This window comes from Ornithorhynchus anatinus, chromosome 4 (genome assembly GCF_004115215.2).
Source record: "Ornithorhynchus anatinus isolate Pmale09 chromosome 4, mOrnAna1.pri.v4, whole genome shotgun sequence".
In the NCBI taxonomy this organism is placed as follows: domain Eukaryota; kingdom Metazoa; phylum Chordata; class Mammalia; order Monotremata; family Ornithorhynchidae; genus Ornithorhynchus; species Ornithorhynchus anatinus.
Genome location: NC_041731.1, coordinates 8186266 through 8205023, shown reverse-complemented (window position 1 = coordinate 8205023; position 18758 = coordinate 8186266). Strand labels below are relative to the sequence as shown.

Sequence of the window (18758 nt, the reverse complement as noted above, 5' to 3'; positions counted from 1 at the left end):
GCCGAGCACTGTTCTAAGCGCTGGGAGAGATACAGTAATAATCATAATGATGGTATTTGTTAAGCGCTTACTACGTGCCAAGCGCTGTTCTAAGCGCTGGGGGGGATAGAAGGTCATCAGGCATAGAGAAGCAGCGTGGCTCAGTGGAAAGAGCCCGGGCTTTGGAGTCAGAGATCATGGGTTCGAATCCCAGCTCCGCCACTTGTCAGCTGTGTGACTGTGGGCGAGTCCCTTCACTTCTCTGGGCCTCAGTGACCTCATCTGTCAAATGGGGATGAAGACTGTAACCCCCCCCCACACACACGTGGGACAACCTGATTCCCTGGTGTCTCCCCCAGCGCTTAGAACAGCGCTCTGCACATAGTAAGCGCTTAACAAATACCAACATTATTATCAGGCGAACAGGGCCAGGCCAGGCCGGACGCTGCGCATGCGCGGGGGGTGAGGGACGGGGTGGGGGGGATGAGGAGGGTCGGGGCCGGAAACTGCGCATGCGCGGGGGGTGAGGGACGGGGTGGGGGGATGAGGAGGGGCGGGGCCGGAAGCTGCGCATGCGCGGAGGGTGAGGGACGGGGTGGGGGGGATGAGGAGGGTCGGGGCCGGAAGCTGCGCATGCGCAGGGGTTGAGGGAAGGGGCCGGGGTGGGGGGATGAGGAGGGTCGGGGGCGGAAGCTGCGCATGCGCGGGTGACCCCCTCCCCGGAGGGGCGGTCGAGCCGGGAAGCTGCGCATGCGTGGGGGGTGACCCCCCGGGCGGGGCCCGCGGCCGGGTCGGAAGCTGCGCATGCGCGGGAGGGCGCGCGCGCGGGGTGTGAAGGTACGCGGCGGAGAGGGGCGGGCTGGGCGCGCGACGCTGCGGGCGGGAAGGAAGGAAGGGAAGAAGGAGAGCGCGAGCGCGGAGCGGCGCGAGCGGCGCGATGTGGCGGGCGGTGAGGAGACCCCCGGGACGCCGCCCTGACCCCGAGGGGACCCCCCTCCACCGGAGGCCGCGCCGGGGGGGCCCGTTGGGTCACCGGGGGGGTCAGGCGCCAACCACTGCGCCCCACCGCCATCCGAGCCCCGGCCTGCCGCGGAGGAAACTGAGGCCCGGGGAGGGGGAGGGGCGGCCACGGCCCCCCGCCAAACCCGGGGAGGAGGCGGGATTAGAACCCAGGACCGTACGACTCCCAGGAGAGGGGAAGGGACTGGGGATAGGGCCACCCAGGGGACAGATGGAGGAGGCGGGATTAGAACCCAGGTCTCTGTGACTCCCAGGAGAGGGGAAGGGACTGGACAAGGCGACCCAGGGGACAGATGGAGGAGGCGGGATTAGAACCCAGGTCTCTGACTCCTAGGAGTGGGGAAGGGACTGGATAAGGCGACCCAGTGTCAATCTCGGTGTCATCCTTGACTCGTCCCTCTCGTTCACCCCACACATCCTATCCGTTACCAAGACCTGCCGGTTTCACCTCTACAATATCGCCAAGGTCCGCTCTTTCCTCTCCACCCAAACGGCTACCTTACTATTACGGGCTCTCGTTATATCCCGGCTAGACTACCGTGTCGGCCTTCTCTCTGACCTCCCTTCCTCCTCTCTCGCCCCGCTCCGGTCTATTCTTCACTCCGCTGCCCGGCTCATCTTCCCGCAGAAACGATCTGGGCATGTCACTCCCCTTCTTAAACAACTCCAGTGGTTGCCTATTGACCTCCGCTCCAAACAAAAACTCCTCACTCTAGGCTTCGAGGCTCTCCATCACCTTGCCCCTTCCTACCTCTCCTCCCTTCTCTCTTTCTACCGCCCACCCCGCACGCTCCGCTCCTCTGCCGCCCACCTCCTCGCCGTCCCTCGGTCTCGCCCATCCCGCCGTCGACCCCTGGGTCGCGTCCTCCCGCGGTCCCGGAACGCCCTCCCTCCTCACCTCCGCCAAACTGATTCTCTTTCCCTCTTCGAAACCCTACTTAAAACTCACCTCCTCCAAGAGGCCTTCCCAGACTGAGCTCCTCTTCTCCCCCTACTCCCTCTGCCATCCCCCCTTTACCTCTCCGCAGCTAAAGCCTCATTTTCCCCTTTTCCCTCTGCTCCTCCACCTCTCCCTTCCCATCCCCACGGCACTGTACTCGTCCGCTCGACTGTATATATTTTCGTTACCCTATTTATTTTGTTAATGAATTGTACATCGCCTCGATTCTATTTAGTCGCCATCGGTTTTTATGAGATGTTCTTCCCCTCGACTCTATTTATTGCCATTGTTCTCGTCTGTCCGTCTCCCCCGATTAGACTTTAAGCCCGTCAAACGGCAGGGACCGTCTCTATCTGTTGCCGACTTGTTCATCCCAAGCGCTTAGTACAGTGCTCTGCACATAGTAAGCGCTCAATAAATACTATTGAATGAACCCAGGGGACAGGTGGAGGAGGCGGAATTAGAACCCAGGCCCGTCGGACTCCCAGGAGAGGGGAAGGGACTTGGACAGGGTAACCCCGGCAGACAGATGGAGGAGGCGGGATTAGAACCCAGGTCTGTCCGACTCCTAGGAGAGAGGAAGGGACTGGACAAGGCGACCCAGGGGACAGTTGGAGGAGAAGGGATTAGAACCCAGGTCTCTGTGACTCCCAGCAGAAGGGAAGGGACTAAGACGATAATAATGTTGGTATTTGTTAAGCGCTTACTATGTGCAGAGCGCTGTTCTAAGCGCTGGGGGAGATACAGGGTCGACATCACCATCGTTATGGTATTTGTTAGGTGCTTATTATATGCCAAGCACTATTCTAAGCGCTGGGGGAGATGCAAGGTCATCCCATGTGGGGCTCACAGTCTTCATCCCCATTTTCCAGATGAGGGAACTGAGGCGCAGAGAAGTGAAGTGACTTGCCCACAGTCACACAGCTGACAAGTGGCAGAGTCGGGATTCGAACCCGTGACCTCTGTCTCCCAAGCCCGGGCTCTTGCCACTGAGCCACGCTGCTTACCTGGCAGACGGATGGAGGAGTCAGGATTAGAACCCAGGTCCCTATGACTCCCAGGAGAGGGGAGGGACGGGGTCACCCCGGCGGACAGATGGAGGAGGCTGGAGTAGAATCCAGGTCCCTCTGATTCCCAGGAGAGGGGAAGGGTCACCGGGTGGACAGATGGAGGAGGTGGGATTGGAACCCAGGTCTGCCTGACCCCCGGGAGAGGGGAAGTGACTTGGACGGGGTCACCCAGGGGACAGATGGAGTAGTTAGGATTTGAACCCAGGTCCGTCCAGCTCCCAGGAGAAGGGAAGTGACTTGGACAGGGTCACCCAGTGGACAGATGGAGGAGGCGGAATTAGAACCCAGGTCTGTCTGACTCCCAGGAGAGGGGAAGTGACTTGGAGAAGGTCACCCAGTGGACAGATTTAGACTGTGAGCCCGCTATTGGGCAGGGATTGTCTCTATCTGTTGTTGAATTGTCCATTCCAAGCGTTTAGTACAGTGGTCTGCACAGAGTAAGCGCTCAAATACTATTGAATGAATGAATGACAGATGTAGGCGGCGGGATTAGAACCCAGGTCTGTCCGGCTCCCAGGAGAGGGGAAATGACTTGGACAAGGTTACCCAGGAGACAGATGGAGGCGTCGGGATTAGAACCCAGGTCCGTCCGCCTCCCAGGAGAGGGGAAATGACTTGGACAAGGTTACCCAGGAGAAGATGGAGGTGTCGGGATTAGAACCCAGGTCCGTCCGCCTCCCAGGAGGGGAAGTGACTGGGCAAAGTCACCCGGCGGACAGATGGAGGAGCCGGGATTTAAACCCAGGCCCATCTGACTCCCGGGAGAGGGGAAGTGACTTGGACAAGGTCACCCGGCGGACAGATGGAGGAGCCGGGATTAGAACCCGGGTCCTTGCGACTGCCAGGCCCGGTAGGTCACCCGGCTTCTCTGTGTACAGTGTCCGCTTTGGTGTTTTGGAGGCAGGAGCTGTTGCTTCTCCGTGATTTGTGAAACCCCTAGCAGGGAGGGCCCGGGCTGTTGCCACCGCCAAAGGTTCTGCCCCTAACAGTGGCATTTATTACGTGCCTACCTTGTGCTGTCCACTGGGGCGAAGGTGATCAGATCGGATCCAGGATCCGTCCCACACCACTCACCCTCCCCGAGGGAGACACTACCCTCGTCTGCAAATCGAGCCAATCGTTTATTTATCGATATTCATATCTGCCTCGCTCTCCAGAGTGGGAGCTCGTGGTGGGCAGAGAATGCGTCTGTCGTCGTGGTGCACATCCCCCAAGCGCTTAGTACAGCGCTTTGCACCCAGTGAGCGCTCAGTAAATACGACTGAATGAGGGACAGAACCGGGATCTCCTCAGTCCCAGACTTGTGCTGCTTTTAACCTGGCGTTTAACTTTCAAAGCCTTAGGTCTTTCCGAATAACGGGAGCTTTGGACCCGAAGCCCGACCTTCCTGTCCGTCGCTGCGTCAGTCTGTCGGCATGGACCGCCCTGGACCTTGTATCGTGTTTCGCAGTGTGCGTCTCTTTGTCCTCTGCCCGTCGGATTACCATCCCTCCAAGGCAGAGACCCCGTCTTCTGGGTCTCATACGTTCAATCAGCGCTCTTTACTGAGCGCTTACTGTTTGCAGTGCGTCCCTAAAGACCCGTACTTTTTATCTTAATTTATTCTCCAAAAATGACGAAAGCACACTGCACTTTAAGAGACAGCGTGGCTCAGTGGGAAGAGCCCGGGTTTGGGAGTCAGAGGTCGTGGCTCCGCCACGGATCAGCTGGGCGACTCTGGGCAGGTCGCTTGATTTCTCTGAGCCTCAGTGACCTCCTCTGTAAAATGGGGATGAAGACTGTGAGCCCCACGTGGGACCACCTCATTCCCCTGTATCTCCCCCAGTGCTTAGAACAGTGCTCGGCACATAGCGCTTAATAACTGTCATTATTATTATTATTATTATTATTAAAGAGCATGGGACCAGGAGGCGGGAGACCCAGGTTCTGGTCCCAGCTCTGCCACTGGCCTGCTCTTTGGGCTTGGGCAAGTCACTTAAAACCTCTCTCTGCCTCAGTTGCCTCATCTGTGAAATTGGGCCAAGACAGACTGGAGGACCTGTTCAGAGTGGAGATTGTGTTCAAGCTCATAATCTCGCGTCTACTCCATTGCTTAGCACACAGTGAGTAATTAACAGATGCCGTCGTTATGGACCAGTGTGCTACGATGTCTTGGACAGTCGTGTTGGCAGTAAATTAGAGGCACTGAGCCTAGTGTAAGTAGATGGCAAAATGACAACTTTACTTGCCAGTCACTGATCTATCTGTGGTATCTATTGAGTGCTTATTGTGTGCAGAGCACTGTACTAAGCACTTGGGAAAAGTGCAGTATCATATTAATTGTGGCATTTGTTGAGGACTTTATGTCAAACACTTCCAAGTTCTGGGGTAGTAATGATTATAATAATATCAAAATAACTGTGGTATTGGCTAAGCACTTATAATGTGTCATAATAAGAATTAAGGTATTTGTGAAGCGCTTACTAAGTGCCGAGCCCTGATCCGAGTGCTAGGGTAGATACAAGGTATTCAGATCGTCTCACGTGGGGCTCACCGTCCTAATCCCCATTTTACAGATGAGGTCACCGAGGTGGAGAGAAGTTCAGCGGCTTGCCCCAGGTCACGCGGCAGACAGGTGGCGGAGCCGGGATCAGAACCCACGTCCTCTTGACTCCCAAGCCCCGGCTCTCGCCACCGAGCCACGCTGCTTTCCTCAGAGGGTTGACGGAGGCCATCCCTGCCCACCAGGGAGATTTCAGACTGCAGGAGGAGCTGACGGGCTGCGGCCATCTTACCTCCCCCTCGGCGTAATTCGTCCTCCGATCTGCTCGGCGATGGTGGAGTTCCTTTCTTGCTCCCGATCTGGGAAGTGAGAGCGTCCCACTCGTCCCTCTTACGGAGCGTGTGAGGGCAGCAGGTACCGTCTGTGCCCGTGGGACCCGGGCGTGTGCTCCCCTCCTATCTCAGGTTCACACGAGGTCCCCTGCCATCAGTGTGTGACCCCGGGGGAGGTCTCTCTCACTCACCCGGAAAGAGACAGAGCCGTCGGCCCGTTAGGTTCTGCCTCTCCCCGAGCTCGAGGTACCTTTGGCCTCCTTTCCCGGGGAGTGCCACGTTCCGCTGAGCGGAGACGTCTCCGACACGTCGGGGCCGGGATCCCAAGGATCGCTCTCCCGGAGAGCCGCCGCAAATTCCCGGCAAGCTGGGCCGCATGTGGCCTTGCCCGCCGCGGGGGATTTGGCCCGGCTCCGGGGGTGGGATGGCTCGGTATCTCTGGGAACATTGGATCAAGGACACCGTCCTTTGATTTGTGGCTGTTTTGCAATCTTAAAGATGATTCTGACCCAGACGCTTTGGCCGAGAGGGGACGTGTCAGGGGTCCCTGGTTTGGACCCGGTGGGATACCGGGAGGCCAGAGCCCTGGTCTTTTCTCTCTCCCTTGGGGTCGAGCCTCTCCCCGGGGAGTTGGAAGGAGTGACCGAGCCCCCGGTGGACGCCGGCAAGACCCTCGTCCCGGTACTAAGAAACCAGATTCCAGGCTAGAGATATTTGATTTGGAATTAGGCCGAAGCTGGAGCCTGCCCTTTCCCCCCTGTGCCGCCAGCTCAGGGTTGGTTCCAGGGCCTCTCAGCCGGGGGCAGAGCTCCCTCGGGGTGGACGGGGGCGGGCGGAGGGCCGCAGCTGGGTGCCCTTCCTTGGGCTTGGCGCCTGAGTGGCTCCTGCCCTTCTAGGGGGACAGGGACTGTGTCCAACCCGATCACCTTGTATCTACCCCAGCACTTAGCCTGGCGCATAGTAAGCGCTTAACAAATAGCACAATAATCACTATTGGCGTTAGGATCCAGGGGACGCTTCCGGGGCACGTGCTTTCCGTGAGATCCCGAGGACCCCCCCCCCCCCCCAGCCTGAAACCGGCAAGCAAGAAGGCAGGGAGCTGGGGATTCCAACCCAAAAACTGGCCACAGGGCCCACATGGGGCTATTTCTCTCCCTGCTTCACTCTATTAACCGTCTTTGCCTCTCCTTTGGCTCCTCCAGCTTCTAGGCTCCCTATTTAATCCCCATTTTACAGATGAGGTAACTGAGGCAAAGAGAAGGTCATCCAGCAGATGAGTGGCGGAGCCCAGAATACTTCAACCAACGATGACTTGCAAAGAGCCCTGGGGGTTTTCAGCCTAGGTTCCTCGGGGAGCCAATAAAGACGATAATAATAATAATAGTACTTTTAAGCCCCTACTATGTGCCCAGCACCGTGCTAAGTGCTGTGGTAGATACCAGATAATCAGGCTGGATACAGTCCCTATCCCACACGGGGCTCACAGTCCAAGTAGAAGGGAATAAGATTGAGGCAATAAGTAAGGCAACCGTGGCCCCGTGGCTAGAGCACGGACCTGGGAGTCAGAGGGACCTGAGTTCTAATCCCGCTCCGTCACTTGTCTGCTGTTTGACATCGGGCAAGTCTGTTCACTACTCTGTGCCTCAGTTACCTCACCCGTCAAATGGGTATTAAGACCGCGAGCCCCGTGTGGGACCCGGACTGTATCCGACCCAATTTCCTTGTCTCTAACCCAAGCTTTTAGTACAGTGCCTGGCAAATAGTAAACGCGTAACAGATACCACATTTCTGACTTTATTCACTGTGGATCACCTCTTCCTCAAGCGGAAATAACTGGACCCTTTGGAGAGCACAGCTCGCTCAGAGTCTCCTGTCTTTATGTATCGTCTTCCTTTGCCTTCCCTACGTCAACCTCCAAGGAGACACGCCGCGGGGTGTAGAGTTCCCTGAGTCGTGAGGAGAGGAGCCTTCGATAGCGGGGTACCCTGGCAGTCACCCCTCGATCCCTGCCGCCTCCTGACCCCCCCCGCCCTCCTTCTCTCCGCAGGGACAGCTGTGCCGCTTTCACTCCGCCCTGCTGCACAGCGAGCGCTCCTGGCTGGGCCCTGCAGTGCTCTTCCAGAGAAACGTCAGGTCCCTCCCAGAAAGGTCAGTGCCCCGACCCGGGGTTCGTTCGGTCAGTCAGTCGATCATTCGGTGCTATTTATTGAGCGCTTACTGTGGGCAGAGCCCTGTACCGAGCACTTGGGGGAGGACAGTACAACAGAGTTGGTAGGCACGGTCTCTGCCCACAGGGAGCTCACAGCCAAGGGTCGGGGGAGACAGACGTCAATGTAAATAAATAAATGGCGGATTTGAGTGCCGTAGGGCCGAGGCATGGGTGAATAAAGAGAGCGACGCAGAAGGGAGTGGGGAAAGAGGGCTTAGTCAGGGAAGGCCTCTTGGAGGAGATGTAAGGAGGGAGGCGGAGGTAGCGAATGTCTGCAGCCCCCCCAACTGAAGCCTCGTCCAACGGGATCGGCCAGCCGAGCCATGAGAGGGAAAAAGATCGCGACTTTCAGGTTCCTGCCTTTCCCGTGCAGCTCCGTGGGCCTCAGGAAGCCATGGAAGAAGCTCCTTCTGGGCACAGCGGTAGGAGTGCCCTTGGTGGTGGGCATCCGCTACAGCGTCGCCGAGACGCAGGAGAGGAGGAGGATGAGGCTGTTGGTGGAGGGCTTTGCCCGGTTTAGCAGGTGGGTTGAGTGTGTTTGCGTGTGCTTGCACGTTTGTGCGATGGTATCCCATTTTCTTCGGGCTCCGGGGTGGAACTAGGAGCTTTTTCTTTCTCTTTCTCCGTCAAGTTCCTCCCTAAGTTGCTGAAAGGTGGCTTCCCGAGGCTGACCCTGACTCAGCCGCCTGGTGTTTTAAGTCCAAACATTGGCCCGGAGGGCATCCCCTGGTCCGTCTCTTTGCCTCGGAACAGACCCCAGTTACCCACCGAGGTACCGTCCTCCCCCTCCGCAACGGCTTCCCCCAAGGCCGCGCCTTTTCCCCTCAGACCAGACCAGACCGGGCAGGCTCCCGCAGCCTCTGGCATGGCCCTGGTGGGGTCGGTCCCGTGAGAGTCATCCTGGCTGCCAGGATGCCCAGTCCAACCACTGTCTGCGATAGCTGGGCGGGAGGAAGGAGGGAGCACATATGACCCAGCCATCACAGTTTATCACATTATTATCACAGTTTAGGTCAGTTCTCCAGCAGGGATTAATGAGCCAGCACCTGGAGACCCAGGTGACCGCCCCCCGGACACCCTGAGTTAAAGCCCATTCGTCCATCGGTAGTATTTTTACATTCATGGCTGGCTGCTTGACGATGCCTCCAGAGCAGGTCTCCCTCTCTCTCCGGTGAGCAACCTGGTGTCAGGGTGGGAGCGAGAGCTTCCCAGCCATTACGGGGTGGTGGGGGAAGCTCGGTGTGGCGGGGAAACCAGGGTGGAGGCCCTATCTTGGGTTGCTGCCCTTGCCCACAGTTCAGTGATAAAACAGTGGCCAATGGGAAGGTGTTCACCCTGGCCTCCCACCCTGCCTGCGGCCAACTCCGGGTTATCTTGGAAGGGGACATCTCCAAATCAGTGAGGAACTCTCTAGTTGATCGTTCGACTTCGCCCCACCTTTTCCTCCAAGTTGTCAAGTTGTTTTAACCCCGCCTCCTCTCCCCTGCCATCTCTCTTTCGCCCTCCCGCACCTCTCCCCAGCCCCGGGGCCGGCTGAGTAATCTAGAACTGAAAGACTCAGCCCGACTCCTCACCAGACCCTGGGCTCCAGGAGGGGAAACTGGCTCTCCTCCGAGGTGGAGGCCGGGCCGCGGGGGGTGACCGGCGGGGTGGGGGACCGGGCCACTTCCTTGTTCCCAGCCTTGCTGCCCGAGGGCCGGCTCGGGGATATCCTGGAGCCAGCACTTCCTGGGGATGAGAGACTTTGTGGTCTCGGTGGAAGCCAGGACAAGCCATCTGACCTGCACGCCTTCCCGCTCGGGAACGAACACACCAACCTCAGTTACATCAGGCAGGGAGGCAGGCCAGGGAAAATGTCCCGGCCCCTCCTCCCCCGTCCCCCCTGCAGGCAGGAAGGGAGAGCCGGAGAGACCAGGCCCTGTTTCCCTTCTGTCCTTATTCTGCAGATCAAAAGCGAGCAGTGGGCCCCAACAAGTCCCCCAGAGCGGGGGGAGGTCAGAGGTAAACGGCTCCCTGGCGGGGATCCCAGGCCACCGAAGGGTTTGGCAGATGTTTCCGCAGGGCGACGGGAGATCTAGGGAGAGCTCTCCTAGACAGGGACGTCTTTGAGGTGTGGGGGAAAAAAAGGAAAAGCGGAACTCCATGGTAAGGATAGATCCACCTTGACAGCCCCTTCTCGAGGCCCCTTCCCGGGCTCTGATTCTCTGATCTAGTAGGAGGCTTCGGCTCATTAGCCAGGATAGTTGCTGATTGTCTGGGGATGAATGTCTGTCAAGGATATCTAGAACTTTTATTGTCTGCTGTGAGTCGGGGTGCTTTCCCATGTGTGAGGGCGTGGCCTTGGTCTCAGGTTCGAGGAAGGACTCTAGAATTTATTGAGCCAGAGCACTGTACACTGAGCAGTTGGGAGAGTCATCAATCAGCTATATTTATCGAGCGGACCGTGTGCCAAACACCGTACTAAGCGCTTGGGAGAGCACAGTATAACAGAGTCGGTAGGGACGTTCCCCGCCCACAACGACCTTAAGGTCTGGAGATGGAGACAGATATTACTAGAAATAAACAAATTACACGGAGATTTACGTAAATGCCTGGGGCTGAAGGAGGGGTGAATAAAGGGAGCAAAGTTCAGCCTAATATAATAATAATAATAATGTTGGTATTTGTTAAGCGCTTACTATGTGCAGAGCACTGTTCTAAGCGCTGGGGTAGACACAGGGGAATCAGGTTGTCCCACGTGGGGCTCACAGTCTTAATCCCCATTTTACAGATGAGGGAACTGAGGCACAGAGAAGTGAAGTGACTTGCCCACAGTCACACAGCTGACAAGTGGCAGAGCTGGGATTCGAACTCATGAGCCCTGACTCCAAAGCCCGTGCTCTTTCCACTGCGCCACGCTGCTTCTCTATCTGATATCTATCTCTTCTAATATCTGAACACGAGGAGCTTACAGACTGGAGGAGGAGGACGGGCATGAAAATACATTTCAGATGGGGTAGGTGGTTAAGCACAGTAGGGCTGGGGGCATTGGTGAATAGCAAAGTGCTTAAGAGGTGGGGAACCAAGAGCAGGGGTGACAGAGGGAGGAGTTAGGCAGGAAAGTCCTCTTGGAGGACTTTGAAGGGCGGGAGAGTAATTGTCGGGTATGGAGAGGGGAGGAGGGTGTTCCAGGCCAGAGACAGGACGTGAGCGAGCGGTCGGTGGCAAATTAGACAAGACCGAGGTAAAGCGAATAGGTTGGCATTAGAGGGACGAAGTGCGTGGGTTGGGTTGTAGTAGAACCGATGGTCAGGAATCTCTGTTTGATGCGGAGGTGGGCGAGCCGGAGGTTCTTGAGGAGTGGGGAAACCTGGACTGAACGTTTTTGTAGAAGCGAAATAGCGCGAGCGCTACAAAACCCGTGTCGAGGTCTCACTGTTCCCTTCGCTGCTCCTGGGCCACCGCGATCGTGACCGCCCTGCTGTGCAAGGGATTCTGGGATTCCGTCAAAGGGCACGGTGATTTCGGAAGAACCCGGCTGGGACCCCGCTGAGCTCGCTGCCGGCCACAGTTTTGAGGCCGCGATGGCCTCGCTAGTTTCCAAAGTCAGCGGTCTCGCCTCCCTTCCGGAAGATGGTAAAAATCTGCCGTCTTTGAATCCCTGTGCTGTTCCCCATGTTGAGGAAAAGTCTGAATCTCTGGGGCTTTGCTATCTCCATGTTTTGGCAGGTTCTCCGTTCTCTGTAGTTGTGTGTGTGTCCGGGAAGAGAAGCAAATTTTAGATTAGGAACCCCATGCCTAGAGCAGAAAGGCGTTAACAAGTGTCCTAAATAAATAAATGGAACTTTCTTCTTTCTGTGAGTACCTCTGGCTTGTACTCATCAAGCCAGTTCTTCTGATGGCTGGTGGCAGTATCCACAGTACTAGAAGTGGCCTACTTAATAATAATTACTACTTATTTATTATTCATTGCTATGATTAATTAAACTCTCAATCTTATTAAGCATAATCTTATATTCATTGTTAATATAATTCTATAATCAATACACATATAAATGTAAATGTATATAGTTCTAATCTTAATATAATCTTATTAATCCACAGCCTCCATACCTCTTACTGTGCGCCGGGCGCCGTACTAAGCACTGGGGTGGATTCGAGCAAATTGGGTTGGATACAGTCCCTGTCCCATGTGGCGCCCACAGTCCCAATCCCCATTTTACAGATGACGTAACTGAGGGACAGAGAAGTGAAGTGACACGTCCAAGGTCACAGCAGACAAGCGACAGAGCTGGAATCAGAACCCACTCCCTTCTGACTCCCAGGCCTGTGCTCTGTCCACTATGCAATACTGCTCCTTGATAGTTGTACCCCCTGAATCCCATTGACTTTTTTTCTTCCTTTTTTCTAATTGATTGCACTTGTTGAGTGCTTTCTCTGGGTGAAGATCCAAGGAAATTGATTCAGACTTGGGGGCTCACTGTCTAAAAGAGGAAAGGCTGGGAAGCAGGCACAGACACACAGGAGACACAAGGAGGTGATGAAATAAAATAGTCCAGTGCTCTGCACACAGTAAGCGCTCAATAAATACGACTGAATGAAAAATAAAGCCCAACAATATGTTAAGAAACAAGGATAAGGCACTGTGGTTCATTCTAGTTGAAAGATGCAGTGTGGCCTGGTGGATAGAGTACAGCCTTGGTGTCAGAGAACCTGGGTCTTGTCCCTATCCCGCCACAGTCTGCCATGTCTCCATATCTTGGTCAAGTCACGTAATTTCTCTTTGCCTTAGTTACCCCCTCTGTAAAATGAGGATTAAACCTGTGAGCCCCATGTGGGACACGGACTGGGTCCGACCTGATTAACTTGTCTCTACCCCAGCGGTGGATTTGGGCTTTCCGCACGTCCCCCCGGGGCAGATCTGGTGGTGGTTGGGGAGGGCCTTGTCCGGAGCTGGAGACGGAGCCCCCAGGGTCGGAGTTGCATTTTCTGCCCGTCCTGGACAGACACGGGGGTGAAAGGGGTTTCTTGTCCAGAACGCTTCTCGCAGGAGTTTGACGGTCAGCCATCTGATCTGTTTGGGCTGTTCTGGAGCCCCCTCCTAATAGGAAGGACAGATTTTGGTGGGCATATGGTAGTCTCCCTCAGGAAATGGGGGTTTGGCCCAGCCGGGGAAATCGAGAACTCCAGGTTAGACTGCAAGGGATTGTGGCAGAAGCGATCGGCAGTCAGTGACGATCCACATCTGACCCAGAACAAGTTCTGCCGGGCCCTCCCAGACAGGCCCTTATCTGCCCGGTCCCTCCCTTGTGGGCTGGATGGCTCTTCCTTATGTAGCCCAGGAAGTCAGGCGATGGGAAGGTTGGGGCTGGGAGGGGGCGGGGGGAACCTCCATGAAATGAAATCTCCAGGGAAGGAGACCCCATGGCTTCCCCCTCTTCCCCGCTCCAGCTTTGGGAAGGTCTTCCTTATCCCAGCGAGAATCTCCGTTGCGGGGAGTGTTTGGGATGAGATCCAGCATGGCTCCGACTCCTGTCTGGCTTTGGCCCCGGCAGGTCTCTTCGGCTGGGCATGCAGATCTCCCTGGATTACTGGTGGTGTTCCAACGTGATCCTGCGAGGGCTTGATGAGGTAGGTCTCGTGGGAGGGGTCGGGAAGCGGAGTGACCAGACTTGGGCAGGTGACAGGGGAAGGATTCCTCCTCCTCCTCCTCCTCCATATTTGGGGGAAGAAGCTGCCTGGTTTCTCTGATCTTCATTTTCCCTCCACCATCTCCTCCAACCATGGCCCCTTGACTCTGAGGGGGTGGGGGACCAATCTGGTAGGAGCTGGCCACCTCAGGAGATAGCCGAGAAGCAGAGGGCTCCTACCAGTAGCCTTCCCTCCCCTGGTCGGTCTAGTTCTGATCCTGGCGAGTTTCCGATGCCGTGTTTCTTTCCCTTCCGCCCCAGCTCTGGCCCTGTTCCCCTCAGGAAGGAAATGGGGGCGGGTTTCCCCCATTCTTCTCGCCTTCATCCAGCCTGGAACTATTTGCTCCCCTTTCCTCCCTCCCCGCCCATCATTCTCGGGGCCCGCAGGCAAAGGCTGGCTGTTGGGGGTGCCGTTTCCCCGGGACGAGGAGACCTGGCCCCCCTGGAAGCAGACCTTCCCTTCGCCCCCGACAGCTGCCGGTGTCCTTGTGGGAGTCAGGAGATGATAATAGTGCTGTTTATTAAGCGTTTACTATGAGGCAATCACTGTACTGAGCGCTGGGGATAAACAGCCTGGGCGTGGGGGTGGGAAGTGGCAGAAGGGGATTGAACAGGGCCGGGTTAAGGTTTCGGAGGGGGTTTCTGTTGCACATCTTGCCCACATCCCTGTGATAGACGATCTTCCTGTCCGTTACCCTTTATAAGTGGAAAACGGTATCCAAACTAGCAACCCGGCTGGGAGGCAGGCGGGGCATCATTTTCCTTGGGAGGACCGAGAGCGGTTCCCCCCTTGGACGCCTCAGTCGCTAGGCTGGTAGGACTGGAGCTGGGCTCTTGGTTTGCTCTTCGACTGACCTCCAGCCTTCCTGTGTTCAGGCCTCTGCCGCTCTTGACTGGTTGCCGAGCTGAGCTGTTTTAGGGCCAGGAGAGAGCAGTATCTGTTGGGTGTGGGAAGGCACAGGGGTTGGGTTGAGAGCCATCCGGCCGGAAAACGCCCCCCTCTAGAGCGATCTGGGCCACCTGTCTGGTCTGGACCCCGAGGGCCGAGCCAAACGTCCCCGCGGCGCTTCGTCGGCCCGGTTCCCCGACGCTAGCCAGAGAGGATGAGGGGGGAGGACCCAACTCGCCAGCGAGAGCCATCCCCATCCCCGTCCCCCTGTCCTTCCCTCTGGTCAGAATAGCCCAGAGTACCAGGAGGTGATGGCAGGGTGCCATCAGCGAGCAGCCGACCGTCTGGTGGAGGGTGCCATCCGCAACGGGGGGCTCTATGTCAAGCTGGGCCAGGGGCTCTGCTCCTTCAACCACCTGCTGCCCCCGGAGTACATCACCACCCTGCGGGTACTGGAGGACAGGGCCCTCACCCGAGGCCACAAGGAGGTGAGTGACCCCGGCCGGGCCGTCCCCCCGACCCTCATCCTTCCCCCCGGATCCCTCTGACCACCTAGAACTAGAGGGGGGAGGGCTCCAGGACTCAACTAAGCTGTCCCTGCTCCGGTCCCCCCCGCCCCCCCCCACCCAAATCCCCAAATCCCTCCAGGTGGACGAGCTGTTCCTGGAGGACTTCCGGGCGCCCGCCCACCAGCTGTTCCAGGAATTTGACTACCAGCCCATCGCGGCTGCCAGCCTGGCACAGGTGCACAAGGCCAAGCTCCAGGATGGCACCGAGGTGGCTGTGAAGGTGGGTGAGCGCCAGGGAGGGTGGGAGGAGCCGAGGCCAAACTGAGAAGGATCCGCGGAAGTAGGCCGGAGGGGCGGGTGAGAAGTTTCCGGCCAGGTCACCTGTCCGCTCTGGTGAACTCTCCCCGTCCACCCTGCCCGAGGCGCTGGACGCAGAGGGCTCCCGCTGGGGATTGGGCGACGGGTTCGGCGCCTGCCCTGGGAAATCCCCGTGAGAGAGGAGAGGGCTCGGAGAAGAAGGCTGAGCAGTGGAAAGAGGCCGTGGCGCAGCCAGATTGAGCCGAGCTCTGGCTCCCGAGGCAGGTGCAGTACATCGACCTGAGGGACAGGTTTGACAGCGACATCCAGACCCTGGAGCTCCTGCTGCAGATCATCGAGTTCATGCACCCCAGCTTCGGCTTCAGCTGGGTCCTCAAGGTACGGTCGGACCCGGGCCCTCCCCCAAACTCCCCCAGGGCCACCGCCACTGCCGCTCGCCTCCCCGCGTGTCCCGGGGCCGGTGTCGGAGGCCAGACGTTGGGCCGGACGGACAGTACGACTCACCCAGAGCGGGGCCGGTCAGGGTCTGACGGCCTCCCCTCCCCTTGGAGGCTAGGGTGGGGTGGGGGGGGTCCCCGGTTGGCTGGGGGGGTTGGGAAGGGGTTACCAGATGTGTGCTCAGCTCCCCCTCTCCCCTGACTGCCAGGATCTCAAGGAGACCCTGGCCCAGGAACTGGACTTCGAGAACGAGGGCCGAAACGCCGAGCGCTGCGCCCGGGACCTCCGGCACTTCGGCTACGTCGTGGTGCCTCGTGTGCACTGGGACAGGTCCAGCAAGGTAGGACCCCAGGGGAGGGCACCGGAGTGTGAGCCCCTGCTCGGGGGCCTCTCGACCTCTGTCCCCACCGAAACGAAGGGCTTGGTTCAGAAATGACCACCCCCCGCCCAACCGACCCAGGCCCCAAGTGGAAATCTCGGTTATCGGACTGTTGGGAGGCAGGCGGGTCTCCGGGGCCTCAGGTGGAACACGACAGACTTTCCAAGAGGAAAGAGTCTGGCTACCTGCGGCGTACAGGCTGCGCAGCCCAGGTCTAACGAGGCCGGGCCCCCATCCCGCAGCCGCCAGCCCCCGCTGTCCAGCTTCCCGCCGTCCTCAGAGGTCAGCGGTCGGGATCACGGTTTCCCAGCCGCCTCCTCTCCCGCCCCGTCCCTTCTAGCGGGTGCTGACTGCGGACTTCTGCGATGGCTGCAAGGTCAACAGCGTGGACGAGATCAAGAGTCGAGGCCTGACCCCGAAGGACGTGAGCGGGGGCCGGCCGGGAGGAGGGCCGAAGGCAGGGGTGGCCGGGCCGGGGGATCGAGAGCGCCCGGGTCTCCGGTCCTCCCGCTTCCCCCGCCACCCGGGAGACCGTCAAGATCGGCTCTCCCTCTCTCCGGCAGACGGCCGAGAAGTTGATCCGGGTGTTTGCCGAGCAGATCTTCTACACGGGTTTCATCCATGCCGACCCCCACCCTGGGAACGGTAGGCGTTGTCTGTCCCCCACTCCCACCCCACCGGCCCCGGGCTTGGGGAAAGGGCCGGATCGCCGGGCGCGGGGCAAAGCCTTCCCCCGCTGACCCCCTGCCGGGGCCCGGACCCAGAGGGGCCCCGGCCTCTCCCCTAATGGCTCTTGCAGGTGGGGCGGGGACTCAGGTGGCTTCTGGTTTCAGTGCTGGTGCGGAAGGGCCCGGACGGGCAGGCGGAGCTGGTGTTGCTGGACCACGGCCTCTACCAATTCCTGAACGAGGAGTAAGACCCGCCGGCGGGGAGGGGGAGGGGTGGGGGGACAGATGGGTCCCTTTCGGCCACTCAGCGCCCACACCCCTATGCAACCAGAGCAGATCGGCTCTGTGGCTCTGGGCCCAACGGTCCCCGAGGGGGAGGCCTCTCCTGGGGTTCAGCCACACCCCCGCCACTCCCCCCCCCCCCCCCCCCCCCCCCCGTCTCGTCCAGCGACCGGTCCGTGCTGTGCCAGCTGTGGCGTGCCATCATCCTGCGGGACGACGCGGCCATGAAGGCGTACTCTGCCAAGCTCGGGGTGGAAGGTGAGGAAGCCTCGGAGCGGCGGGGGCGAGCCGTACACGGTTCGGAACGGCCCCGACCCCGAAGGAGGGGGACCCGCCTCCTCTCCCTCTCCACCCCTCACCGTTGGGTCGTTGACGGGCGTGAGAGCCGCCGGGGCCAGATGGCACTAAACCTCACCAAGGGGAGGGATTCGCAGAGGAGAGCGGGAGAGGGAGCGAGTGGTCCCCGGTCGCAGCACCGCCCCGCCTCCTGCCCCGACGCAGACTACTTCCTGTTCTGTGAGATCCTGATGCAGCGGCCCATTCACATGGGCCAGCTGTGGCGCACCAGCCTACTCTCGGCCGAGGAGGCGGCCTACATGCAGGAAATGGCCAAAGAGCACTTTGCCCGCATCATGGACGTCCTCCGGGCCCTGCCCCGCCCCATGCTGCTCGTCTTCCGCAACCTCAACACCGTCCGCTCCATCAACGTGACGCTGGGAACCCCCGTGGACCGCTACTTCCTCATGGCCAAGAGGTGAGGCCCGCCCGCGGCCCCAGGTGTCAGCCTTCCCCCGGCTCCCGGGGCAGGGAACTAACCGACCGGTCGGCGTTTAGAGGGCGCAGGCCCGCAGGGAAGGGGGAGTGGGAGGAAGGAGATGAAATGCCCCTGCCGGACTCGGGCTGGCCAAGCCCTGCCCTTAGGGGGAAGGGGGCGAGGGGGGTGGGTGTGCACCTGCACACGCACGTGTCCCCTGCCAGTTGGCACTGACCAGCCCTTGGCGCCGGGGGCGGGGGGCAGCGCGGTTAAGGGCTGGAGCCGGCTGGCGGGGGAGCGGTCCCACGGCCTTCTACACAGCAGCATTCTGCGTCGGCTCAAAGTCGCATGGGAAAGCATCAAGTTTGAGCTCGCCCTCAGGTGAGACGGGGGCGGGAGGGGAGCGGGAGGAGGGGGGCGCAGCTGGAGCCGTACCCTTTCACCAACTCCGCTCCCTCCCTCCCCCCTCCAGGTTGGAGATCCTGTACATGCGCATCACGGCCACGGGCATCCGGCTCCTGGCCTCCCTGGGGCTCATCGCCCAGCCCGAGGGTCTGTACGAGTACCTGGAGACGTAGCGCAGCCGGAGAGGAGGCGGAGGTCCTCCCTGCTGCTGCTGCTGGGGCTCGCGGAGGGCCGGGCCGGGCCCGGCCAGTGGGACCTCGGGAGTGGAGCTTGAGGAAGAGACTCCCGGGCTGGAGAGTCTCCCCCACCCCGGTCCCGCTCACCCCCACAGATGCCTTGGGGAAGGGGCGTGGGGGTGGTCTCGGGGTGCCGGCTCCGCCACGTGTCACAAAATAAACTCCGAATCTGAGTTCGG

The 18758-nt window shown here is 59.1% G+C and overlaps 1 protein-coding gene across 7 annotated transcripts; it reads left to right on the top strand.

Moving 5' to 3' along the window:
* The first annotated feature begins 756 nt into the window (after positions 1 to 756).
* ADCK5 (aarF domain containing kinase 5) lies at positions 757 to 18753 on the top strand. Of its 7 annotated transcripts, none has more exons than XM_029062536.2 (15): positions 757 to 816; positions 7871 to 7971; positions 8406 to 8555; positions 13567 to 13642; positions 14878 to 15078; positions 15239 to 15379; positions 15682 to 15795; positions 16064 to 16195; positions 16575 to 16658; positions 16798 to 16879; positions 17068 to 17146; positions 17351 to 17442; positions 17686 to 17938; positions 18203 to 18319; positions 18411 to 18753. In XM_029062536.2, exons 1-15 carry the CDS (start codon positions 784 to 786, stop codon positions 18514 to 18516), a joined length of 1761 nt encoding a protein of 586 aa, XP_028918369.1. In that variant the 5' UTR covers positions 757 to 783; the 3' UTR covers positions 18517 to 18753. The 7 variants fall into 7 exon arrangements, with proteins under 7 accessions (XP_028918369.1, XP_028918371.1, XP_028918370.1 ...); XM_029062537.2 differs by lacking the exon at positions 757 to 816 and adding an exon at positions 877 to 928; XM_039911688.1 differs by lacking the exon at positions 757 to 816 and adding an exon at positions 5701 to 5905.
* Positions 18754 to 18758: the final 5 nt, after the last annotated feature.

Bases quoted from the DNA above. Each gene is read 5' to 3' on its own strand.
- ADCK5 (XM_029062536.2), top strand. From the start codon at position 784: ATGCGCGGGAGGGCGCGCGCGCGGGGTGTGAAG. The intron at 7,972-8,405 runs GTCAGTGCCCCG...TTTCCCGTGCAG, and splicing joins GTCAGGTCCCTCCCAGAAAG to CTCCGTGGGCCTCAGGAAGC. The intron at 16,880-17,067 runs GTAGGCGTTGTC...TTCTGGTTTCAG, and splicing joins CGACCCCCACCCTGGGAACG to TGCTGGTGCGGAAGGGCCCG.